This window comes from Calidris pugnax, unplaced genomic scaffold, assembly GCF_001431845.1.
Source record: "Calidris pugnax isolate Ruff unplaced genomic scaffold, ASM143184v1 scaffold107, whole genome shotgun sequence".
Taxonomy (NCBI): domain Eukaryota; kingdom Metazoa; phylum Chordata; class Aves; order Charadriiformes; family Scolopacidae; genus Calidris; species Calidris pugnax.
Window position 1 is genome coordinate 1,914,217 of NW_015090901.1, and position 12,021 is coordinate 1,926,237.

At 38.3% G+C, this 12,021-nt stretch overlaps 1 protein-coding gene across 1 annotated transcript in view; it reads left to right on the forward strand.

Annotated features, from left to right (window-relative positions):
* Window positions 1-9,829: 9,829 nt before the first annotated feature.
* The window catches only part of CAT (catalase), a 25,642-nt gene continuing 23,450 nt past the window's right edge, over window positions 9,830-12,021 (forward strand). Inside the window, exon 1 of the mRNA XM_014948875.1 lies at window positions 9,830-10,109. Within this exon, the coding sequence (XP_014804361.1) occupies window positions 10,044-10,109 (66 nt within the window). The 5' untranslated portion in view covers window positions 9,830-10,043. The remainder of the gene's footprint in view (window positions 10,110-12,021) is intronic.

Below are 12,021 nucleotides of genomic sequence, written 5' to 3' on the forward strand. Positions count from 1 at the left end.
TTGATTCTTCCCATATTCCACAAAACTATTGTAGCCACCAACTATTTGCTGTTCTGGTTTGGTAGTGAATCAGCAACACATTGAGCCAGCACAACAGCAAAGGGCAAGCAAGAGAGACAGACAGGCAGACAGGCTGCTGCAGTAGTGTCACCCTAGTACTCAGCTGGAAGGTAGGAGAGAAAAGTTCAAACATGTTTGTGGGGAAAAGTACAATGAATCAGCGTTTCCAGCAACAAAATAATTACCAAAAGAATGCCAAACTTGTTAGAATAAGGGAAATAAAAACAACCCATAACAAAATGTCTTCATTTGCAGAATTCTCTCTTCACTAAGAACTTCCTATCTCTTTACTTTGTGATCTCTCATTTTCTTTTCTCTGATTTCTCTGATAAACTCAAGAGATTTTAGACATTTCCAGTGTGCACTTGAAAATCTTGCCTACCTGCACATAAACCTAGAATAGAATCTAAGAAATTTTTCAGTTTGAAGTAGATTTCATATTATGTATCTTCATGTTAATAAACATAACACCGTTCACCTTCTTATATACCTTGTTCCAGTCACGACACAGGGTTGCTTGTTATCATATAACCCAGGAATATTTTTCCTACAAGGAGACCACTGACACGGGCCACTTTGTTATTGCCACTCAGGATGAAACGTAAGCAATGGGTAGATAATTACCAACTCCCTTTTTTTTTTCCACCTGCGTCATTGGGAGGGCATACCTGTGACACATCATCTGTAATGGAAGTATCACAGTGCTATATAATGCTCTATGCATAGCGCATCTTAGTGCGGTCCTGAAAAAAGCATAGGAATAGTCTGTATGATTCAGTAAAAGTAGGTCTGGTGCCAGGATTATGAAGACATTACAGGATCCATCATCGCTCAATAAAATGATGACTCAGAGATCTATCAGAGGTGACAAAAGAATTAAATTAAGTGAAGAAGGGTGGGTGGACGTCATAGGGTAAGTAATTAGAACTGGATCACAACAAAAAACTCCTTGTTCAAATGCATTAAAATAAGATAGAGCAAGGTCTATCTCCTATCCATTGGAAAATACTTGGCAGTTAACTTTCAAGTACAGTGGAGCCTTTTGTGAATAGGATATATTGGTTGCAATCCCTATAACAGGGAAGCAGGAAAAGGAGCAAAACTATCAATATAGAAGAAGATGGTGAAAAGCCTCTGGAATCTGCCATGCAGGCAGAAAATGAAGGTATTTCAACCTTCTGTATCTTGAAACCTCTTTTTGGATTTCAGAAAAATGTATGAATAACAATACCAAACAGAAGAGGCATTAGCACACTGTAAAAACAAATAAAGAAACACCCTACCATACTAACGACACAAGAAAAGAGAAAGAAATGTTAATCTCCTCAGCCAAATAATATGATAACCAGAGGAATATAAAAAAATAATTGTTTTCACTGTTGGTGAATTGAAATTGGTGCTCAAAACTTGGCCTAACTCACATGGTTGTTACCACGTAGTACTCTTCCTTGTAGCTGTAAAAATTTATCAAACATCTTTAGACTAGAAGTATTGAAAAAAATGAAGGCAGCATATTCAGTGAAAAAATCTATATACCTCTTAAATTTGTTTAGAAACTCATGTTATGGATCAAGACCCAACTGTGCTGCCCAAACCCAGAACAAACACTGCTCTTAACCCAATAGAAATAGGAAATGCGCATGAACAAAGCCGGCCAGGAATGCTGATGGATCATTGTTGATCTTTTTAGGAGGCTTTAATAGGTTTATAAGTTTGATGGCTTGTAAGTTATAATATGTATTTCATTTTTATGGTAAGTTTCTTGGCAATGTAAACAGCTTTTAAGCCTCTTATAAATACCTTGTAAATGGCCAGGCAGGGTACAGGGGAGAATTAGTAGCTCTAAAGTAAGGTGTCAGAATAATTAATCTGGTAATTTATTATCAGCCTCCAGGGAAAAAAAAAAAAAACAAACAAAACGAACAAACTAATAATTTGTTACAGTTTTCAGATAAGTTTCACCACTTTTTGGTTGTCGTGAAACAGTCAAGTTCTGATATGTCAACAGAAGTATTTCTTCCAGCAACTTCTATAAAGTAGGAGCACATTTTAAAAACATAGCTCTCCATACATGTGAAAAACAGAGAATTTTCGGGATGTCTAAAACTGATCCCAAAGTCTAACTAAATCTGTTAAGGCTAATGTAGTCAGGGAATTATTTTGCTTTTTTTAGTATATTAGATATACTGATCCCAAAGTCTAAATCTGTTAAGGCTAATGTAGTCAGGGAATTATTTTGCTTTTGCTTCCATAATTTCAACTTGAGGCAATGAATTTTCTACAAACAGAAAACCTTAGAAAAATGAGGTCAAACGTACAGAAGAGACCTGTGGCTTTAAGAATAGCCATATGTAAACACACAGGAAAAAAATCTGCCTTGTTTATTTTCCAGGCATCTCCCTGTGGTCAAAACAGTCAAGGGCTTGTCCAGGCCTTTTATTCTACTTCACCAGAAATCAGAAGTAGACCCTGGCAATTGTGTAAGTCTTAAACAAAATAACGGCCATCTCCGCAACATATAATGACATATAACTGAAAAACTGCTTTTATCAGAATGACTGAAACAGCAAGTCAAACGCTGCCGTTACACAAGCCAGCTGGGGCAAAGGGCATCAGCAAGCTGCTGGCCATATGGCAGGCCCTGTGGTGGACCAATTATTCCAGGCTAGAAGAGCTGTTTTATATTTACCTAATACGCTACTAACCGTGCTGTATTTCACTCTGACTGTGCTCCTGGCTTCTTTGAATCTCATAAGACCCCAGCATTTTTTGTATGCTTCCTTATTGTCAAAATTAAGATATGTAAGCAGATGGTATACAGACTTTTTGCCAGTATTCCATCCTCAGATGCCTCCTATTAGGATGTAAAATATACTAGAATGATAGCTACTTAAAGTGGAAAAAAAGGAAAAAATAGTCACACCAAAATAAAAACACATTTTCAAAGGCACTGAGAACCTACAACTCCTATCAATTCAAACAATACTAATTAGTGTGCTAATTAACTAGGATTAATTATTCCCTTGGTTCTATTTGTATCCATCTCAAGGGACAAACCTTGTGTCTTATGTCTGTTGCTGTTATTCTTCTTGAACAGGGCAACTAAAGAGACAGCCACATTTCTTCTTCTATAGTAAAGCAGATTTTTTTAAAACTGCATTTATTTCACAGTTCATTGAAATGATCTTTAAAAATCTGAGTTATGTTCAACATCTATTAATCAGTTTAAAGACAATGAAAATGACTCAGGACAAGCCAGCTTCCATTAAATATTTTAAAGTGTATTTGTATTTTCAGGACCAAAAAAAAAAAAAAAGGGAAAGAGAAAACATATTAAACTACATGTAGATTATAAACATGTTAAACTTGGAAAATGTTATTATCTTAATGGGATCCTGGCAGGTGATCTCTGCACTGGGAATTTGCAACAATTGCCTCCAGGTGATTCCATGGGAAACTGACCCATCAAGTCAGCTCACTCGGTTATTATATATGGAAAATGCTTACTGATACTCTAGCATACAAATATCACATGTACTTATTACGATTGTCACATGCATTGTAATAGCCTTTGATGTATCTCTGCTTGCAGAGCGTCACGTCTTTCATAACTGAATCAAATGGGAAAAGATCAATAGAGCCTTTCTTTAGATACCTGAACATAGATCCCTAACTTAAATGCCTCAGGTTAAACAGTTTTGATGTAGATCATGTACGGAGGATTTCTAGCTACTTGCCTCTTTGGTTCAAAAATAATGGCATTGTCTCTTTTTGTACCTTACAAATGCAACATACCTTCTTCTTTGTCCTTCCTTGTTTCCCCGTGTTCATGTCTGCTGTGGTTACAGCAAACCCATCAAGTTTGTTGCCATTCCACTGGCTGGTTTGCTTGGTTTTGTCCCCCATGAGCTTCCTACAATCGCATTACTGTCCCTTCCAGTTATAACCTTGATACCATATTCATAGGAAGATTCAGAAATCACTGCTGTAAAGAACAATGCGTGATCAGATGACAAATTTTAATGTTGTTTTAGTACCAAAACTAACTGAAAGTTGAGGTATGAATTTCCTGCCTAAATTCATCACTACTGGTGTTACTCACCTCACAACCTAAATGTCAGGCATACATGCAATCTCTTTTGTTTGCAGTCTGTAGACCTTTAGCAAAGCATATATCAGATACACCTTCTCACTTGCAGCATGGAATTCTGCATTTTAATCTGAAATATTACACTGATACTTTTCAGCACAGCATCAAACTGCACTTTCTTTTGTTTATGTATATGTATAGAACACATACAGTGGGCCAACAAATTCTGTTCATACATCCAAGTAGCAGCTTCAGTTTAGTTCATTTTATTGGTGTATTAATGAATCATATGAATAATCTCTGTATATCAGTCTGGAGCCATACTGATGCATTTAGCTACAGACATATATCCATGATTTTTAAAAGCATATATCTAATTTTTTCTGGCAATGAAATAAAAGACTGACTTTCCAGTCCTGCTGGGCAGCCAACATTTGTAATTGCCTTTAAGTTTCTGAAAATTCAATTACTTTGAAAAAAACAGTTCATTTAGGATTCTCCTCTTTCTACAGAAAGCAAACATATAAAATCACCTCTATTGTATCAAGCTATCTCTTGGATCAAGCATCTATATTTATACATGCAAACATCCAGCGAGCCAATTAAGCACTTCACTAATTTAAAGCACATGTGACTAAGTCATACTGGATGGATGACCCATTTAAAAGCTTAAGAGCTTCTGATTCTAACAACAGAAAAAAAAATATTGCTGTGTCTAGCTTTAAATCTTTTCTTATGCAGAATGAAGCATCAATGGGCAAAATCATGTTTCAAAATATAGGCTTTATTAACTGCTATTAGGCAAATGCTTCAGGCAATACTGCTAATAATACAGAAAATGAATGCAGAACAACATTCATAAGCTTACTTATTGGTGCTCTAAGATGAAAGAAAATAAAATAAAAACAAATGCATTAACAGAAGAAAATTGTATTTATATGATGTGAAATAATTCTAATAATGGTTTCTAGGAATAAAAATACACAGCTGAGATATCCAGGATGCTAAATACATGTTTGAATACCTTATCACCTGAAAAGTGTTGCATTATTCTATTCTTCTTTCAGTTATCTCAATAATATATTGCAGCTGCCTTTCCAGCATAAAATATGAAACACAAGTTTTGATGATGATCAGCAGCATTGTTTATACAATGTAATAAATTGCTGCAAAATATGAATAGATGAATGAAATTCTCTTTTTGGTAAAAATGCTGCAAAATTTATCTTACTGTAGGACTGGTGTATCCATTGACATTTACTAACCACATACATTATTAAAGTTTGAAGATATCTGCCCCAGTAGTGTGAAGCCTTCAGTAGACTGAAGTCTTTATTGTGTATGGAGAATGAAAGAAGAGGAAAAGGAAAACATACCGTTTGAAACTTATAAACTATTACTATTCTAACACACTTTTCTATCTCTGGTGGTAGTCTTTTTCTCTAGTGGTTTAAATTAAGACCTTGTCCTCATATGACAGAAGATTATAAACACAAAAAAGAGGTTCCCTATATACCTTTTCCTGGTTTTCTCTTATGTGTGTTTCCTTAGAAGTCTATGTTTTCTCCCTGCTCTCCATCTTAGTATCTCACTCTGTCAACTGACAGCACAATGTACATGGCTATTTCCTGTAAAAGCCAGTTTTTACTTCTTGCCTGCTCACCTTTTCCACTAGTATCATTCTCTCAATCCTCCTTTAAAGTCCACATCTTCTGAAGATGTTCTATTTCACGGTGTTTTCAGTGTTTTCCATTAGATCTGATGGCTGACAATACAAAATTAAAAAGACTACATGTAACACAAGTTACTGAATGATAAATATTATCATGATAGCTTACTAACCAGTAAAATGTTTTCAGACATAACTTACAGAGTATATACAGAGATCCCCAGTTCATTTTTACCTATCTCATATTCCATCTCTTCTTCTCACCATATATTATGTCTGACATCTCAGCACCTGTCACCCAGATGTTGGCTGGCCTTTAATAGCAGGGACTTCATGTTTATCTGATTGCAAGTTTGACATATAAAATTGCTTTGGGTGTGTATTGCCACTTTGGAATCAAAACAGTATGTTCCATCTACTGTATTACAATGGACATTAATCTGTTGTTTCTAATAATGTTTCTCTGTTTTTCTAAAATATAATAGCAACCTTTTTCTTGTACTGTACTTGCCATACCTACCCCTCAGTCCTCTGTCATGTAAATGAACAGTTAAGTAGAATACACTCTTCTTTCAGTGCTTTTTCTGTGCCCTGATGCTTATATCAGACACAACAGCAAAAAGATCAGTGGAAAAGTCATTTGTAGAGGTTCCAAAGGTACTGTAAATATCCCAAGGTTGGATATTTATGACAAGACCAATTATTATTTCAAGTCTCAAGAATGGTTTCATTATATTACCTCATAGTTGCAGCAGATAAATGTGTTTCATGACTGAAAATATATTCAGTAATATAAATTATACTTTTATTACATGAGTCTGAAACAGAGTCTTTATTTTTTTCTTTCTGACCTTATTCCCTGTGGCACAGGTAGAAAATGTATCCAAGCCTCATCTCTATGTACATAATCTGGAAACTCTGGAAGATATAAGTAGAAGGGGAAAAAAATTAAGTCTCCCAATCCAGTGATAAGTGTTCTCAGTTTAATTAACAATACTGATTAATTAACAATTAATCCGTTTCATTAACATTATAGACCTTTTACTCCACTAATTCTAGATCATTCCCTTGGGTGTAAATCACTGATCTGTGTGTAAACTTTATATACAGAATGACTGTGTGTGTGTGTTTGAGTGAAATTGACCTTGCAGTTTATGTTTAAACTTACTTTAAATACAGAAAACAAAATACAAATGCTAAGTATTATGTCTTTTAATCTCACAAAATCTTAATTAAGGGTGAAGTGTGGTTTAAATTATGCCTCAAAAAGACACGCAGCAACATAGAACCAGTCTCCCCAGCTAAATAAAGATGATTAATTTGGAATTGTTTGAAGTTTGTTTACTTAATGCATACCTAACAGGAGGCTTACCCAGGCAAATAAGATGCCGCAGGAATCAAATATCAAAACAGAAGGGGGAAAAAAGGAAATAAAGATACCCACAGCAAGGTACCTGTGGAATTTAAACCAGCATCCGCAGCTTTCTTCACTGAAAAGAGAGAAGATTAAGGCAAGATGAGAGAAAAATTTCATATTTGTTCCACAGTTAACTTAGCTTTGCATATGAGCTTTCTTGTCACAGTTGTTTGGTTTCAGTAAAGCTAAAGTACAAGAATTTTTGAAAATACATGCCCTTGATGTTCCACCTGCTTTTCTTGTGATTTTTTTTTGCTTTTTTTCCTTAGGCAATATTTAATGTCTTCTTTGTTTTTTATGCACACATACATGTATACATGCACTTATATATCCCTTCCTCTAGCATTACAGATAAATAGGAAGGGTTTATAGGAAGTGAAAGAGAAGCAGTTTTTGCAAGTTACTCTTACTTTGAAACAGGTTGGCGACAAGCAAATTTATCTACACACATTTGTTGACAGGAAGTGTTAAACTTTAAAGGAAAAGCAAACAACAACTCCTCATTAACATTTCTACATTTCTCTCATTTTGCTGGTTAAGCAAACTGAAATATCAATTACTTAATTTGAAAAAAATGCGTGTATACACTCCTGATATTAAGTCTAAAGGACTTCTCAATCAGTCTTTTCTTATGAAAAGACCATTTTTTTTTTTACAAAACTGTCACCTTAAAAAATAAAAGCTGTACGAAGAACAACTTGTAAGTCTGAATGAACACCTGAAAAGATCATTAAATGTTCTCAGAAATGGCTGATGGCAAGGCCTACAAACTTAGTTTGCAGAATGGGAGCTAGCATCTTGAAAAAGATCTTGTGGGTTAAGACCTTGATGTGAAGCTTGGATACTATTTTCTTTGGCTGATACTATAGAGAGTTTCTTGCTCTGTACAAAAACTGCTTAGATCTTTGTGGATTTACTCTTGTTTACCTTTCCCAGTGATCTTTTAAGTGCAGTGGAAGACTGGTACATGGATGTGATCAGTGGTTGCACAGATGATGCAGAAGTAGGTGTAATCCAATGATGTATATTTAGTATAAAAGTACTAGAAATATAGGTGATCTACCTTTCTTGCTCTTCTTTGTGATGTTGGTTATCATGTTGGTTATCATGTTGGGAAAGAAAATATTACGAGACCTGGAGACATGAAAGAAATATCCCAAATAAGGCTGAAGCAGAGGAAAGGGGGTTTGCTGTTCTTATCACTGAGGAAAAGGAGTACCACTAGTGATATTCTCTATGTAGCACAGACCTGAATTGGAGAGTCTTAGCCCTTTAATACATAATAACACATACGAGACAAAACAATTGTCCAACTGCAATAATGAGCTAGGCTATTCTTCATATCTGTTAAGAGGAAAAAAAAAAAAAGTAGATATAATCTTGCAGACAAGTATTTAATTTCTTTCTGACAGGGTAAACAGCTGCTCTGCTTCATTATTGTAGTACGTATTCTGTAAAGAACCACACTGGGATTCTTATCAAGAACGAAGGGAGTGAAACAAACCAACACACTCACAAAACTTGCAAACCACATTTAGGTAATTTCTGTTTGTTTAGACAAGTCTCCTATCTGCTATGATTACCCCCAATCATAGTCATTGGGGATGAGCTAATAAGAGGAAAGGTATATATATTTTAGTTTTCTGGCTTGTATAGGTAGTCTTACCCACTTGTCTGGGTCCTGGAACCCCATACAGAAGTACATGCCATGAAATGAACATCCACTGAATAACTGGTAGGTGGAGATATTCAGCTGTCTTTGAAGTGCACAATGTCATGTAACCCTATAGGTAAAGATAGGTTTTTCCTGTTGCCGAAAGGTTTTGCCTCAGAAATAGAAAAAAATAACCCCCTCTTAACCACTTTTATTGTCTGTAGCATGTTCTTTAGGCACAAACCCAGGGGACCTCCCTCAGCTCTGTGTCTGTTACTGTACAAGGGATGGGCCTATGAGCTGTAGCACAGCGAATTCAGCACACAAAGACAACACTTTTGCTTAAAGGGACACCTGTATTTACCTCATCATTTGTAAGTATAACCCTTATTAATTCAGAAGTGGGTTGGGTTTTTTTAAGGTAACAAAACTCAGGCCTCTAGAAAAATACTGTTTAGAAATGGGGGTGAGTGAACCGTGACCAATGTTAATGTATCACCTGTGCCTCATCTGAGGCACAGATACAAGAAAGAACATTTAACTATATACTTAGTCGCTTTGATTTGGTGACTTAAAACGTTTAAATTCCCCACTGAAACAAACCCTTCCTCTGAAACCCCCAAAAGTAATGGCAGTTTTCACAGTGCCCTTGTCCTGTCATTTCCTACGCCACTGAATAACTTCTCCCTAACCAGCAGCCTTTGGAAAGTTCTGATGTCTCAAAACTGAAACCACGCCAAAAATTAAGCTACTCACACAGCTAATTACTCAAACTCGAGTAACAAGAGTGCCCCGCTACCACCGCCCCACAGGCTGAGGCGGCGGGCTGCCTCCGACGCCCCCTTCACTGCGCCTGATTGACGCTCCCTTCAGCCATTCACAGCTCGCGCTGCCCGCTGGGCGCAGCGCGATTGGTCGAGGAGGTAGCGGTGGGCGGGCGCAGCGCTGGGGTAGGAGCCGTAGGTGCGGGCGCTCCCGCTACTTGCTGGTGCTGCGGGACACGGCGGTGGCGACGGTTCCCCGCGGGGTGACTTCTCTTTTGCTGCCTTCTCGTGGGTAGCGAGCGCAGCCCCACCGCTCGCTTCTCCCCGCACCGCTCTCCTTGTCTTGAGGGAAGGAAAGAAGGAGGGGGGGGGTCGCCTGAGATTGCAAAATGGCTGACAGCCGGGACGACGCCTCGGACCAGCTGAAGCTGTGGCGGAGCCAGCGGGGCTCGCAGGTACCCGCCGGGGCTTCGCGGGGCGGGCGGTGAAGCCTGACGGGCTGCGTGGCCTGAGGGGCTGCGACCCTCGGTGCCCCGCTCACTGTGGGGCCGCTAACGGTCCGGCCCGCTGCTGGGGGGGGGGGGGGGGGGGGGGTTGTCTTCGTCCATTACGGGGCTGAGGGGAGCGGGTGAGCCCCGGTGCCGGAGGGTGCCTGGGGGACCGGGTGCCCTCGGCCTGTACCGCGGAGCTCGCCTTGGGGCCGTGCCCGGGTAAACCGAGGCAGGAAGGGGGCGGCGGCCGCCAGCTGGGCCGGAGGGACAAGGGCGGTCAGCGCTGCGGGCACGGCCTGGTCACGGCCCCCCCTCACAGGCGGGAGCGGGGCTTCCCTGCGCCCAAACGGGCAGCAGCTTGGGCAGACGTATTAGTATTTGATTTTTGGGGTTTTTTTTCCGTCTCAAATCGAATATTCATGTTTTCAGTTCCGCTGTCACACGGGTAGAACCCAGTGAAAAACGTAACGAGGGAAAAAAACCAAAAGATAAGGCGCATTCGGCAATAAGTGGAGGCTTCCTTCCCGGGTTGAAGCAGTTTGGGGCAAGCTGTTGACCGAAATAATAAGAATATGCAATTAACAGCGTGGCACTCAGTCTCCTGAAGGTGTAGGATATACCACAAAATAGTTGGGAAAAATATATAAACACTTCAAGAGTTGGTTTACTTTCTTCAAATCCCTGTGGCAGTTTTTACTATGTATTTTCTGACAGAAGCAGCGTGTATTTGGCATTAAATATGCTTTTCAGCTGGTTATACTAAACCACAGTCTTACAAGAAATAAGTCAGTTCCCACTGCTTGTAGTTGTTAAGTCATCTTGATATTATTTTTTTTCCCCTTGGCTCTAAAAGGTACTGTATGAAAGCTGCCTTCCAGTGCTGAATTGTGACTTTGTCATAGCCTGGCATGTTTCACAATAATTTCTTTTTGTACCGTGAGTAATATTTTTTTGTATGGATGTCAGCTTTTCTATAACAAAGCAGTATTTGAGCCAAGCCAAGGTTAATTTAAAGATTGGGAGGCAACCCAAACTCTTTGTTGCATAAGGAGTCATGAGACCTTAAGATAGAAAGGAGGGAGGACTTATTAGAATTTTAAAGTGGCTTGTATAAGGTGCAAAGTATCAGTAATGCCTGGAAGTATGTACTTTGATGTATGGTGTTTACCACAGCTCTGACTAAAATTCTCCTGGCTTTGTTTCCCTCCTTTCTGTCATGACAGGTTAGTGCTGTAAGGAAATACGTATGCAGATTTGAAAGTTGTTATCTTTTAAGGTTTTGACTGCATGCAACTCCCAACCATATGAAAATATAGGCATCAAACAAACTCAAGTCCAAAAGTAGCATGAGAATTCTTTGTAAAACTACTGTGGGTTTTTTTTCTCCCCCTTCACCCTGATGGAACTTGTTTTGTGCACCCCGCATAAAGTTATCCTGAAACTAAAGTGAATATATCCTATTTTTTTTTTTAATAAAAAAAGTAGTTTGTATTTCTAATGTGAACATTAGAAAAAACCTTTCAGAAAGTCTGCCTGCATAAAAGAGACTGTACAGTCACAAAGCTGTTAAATTTTTTGATAGGTTTAGTTCCAAAAGCTGGTGGGTTTGGTTACTACTAGTAGTAGTCTTAAATGTTAGCATTAAAGAAGTGGTTTTCAGACCACGGTTGTTTTGAAACAGTTGTTTGTTGGTGTGAGAAGGGCTGTGTTACCTCTACAAACTTTTATCCTTTGTTGTGTGTGTAGTTTACAAATAACATACAAGGTTTTTTCTACCCTTGAGGTAATTATACAGAAGGTATTATAAAGGCATAGATGAATCAAAAGGACTCAAAAAGTCTCCTTAAGACTAAGATTTCACTTTTTTTTTTTTTTT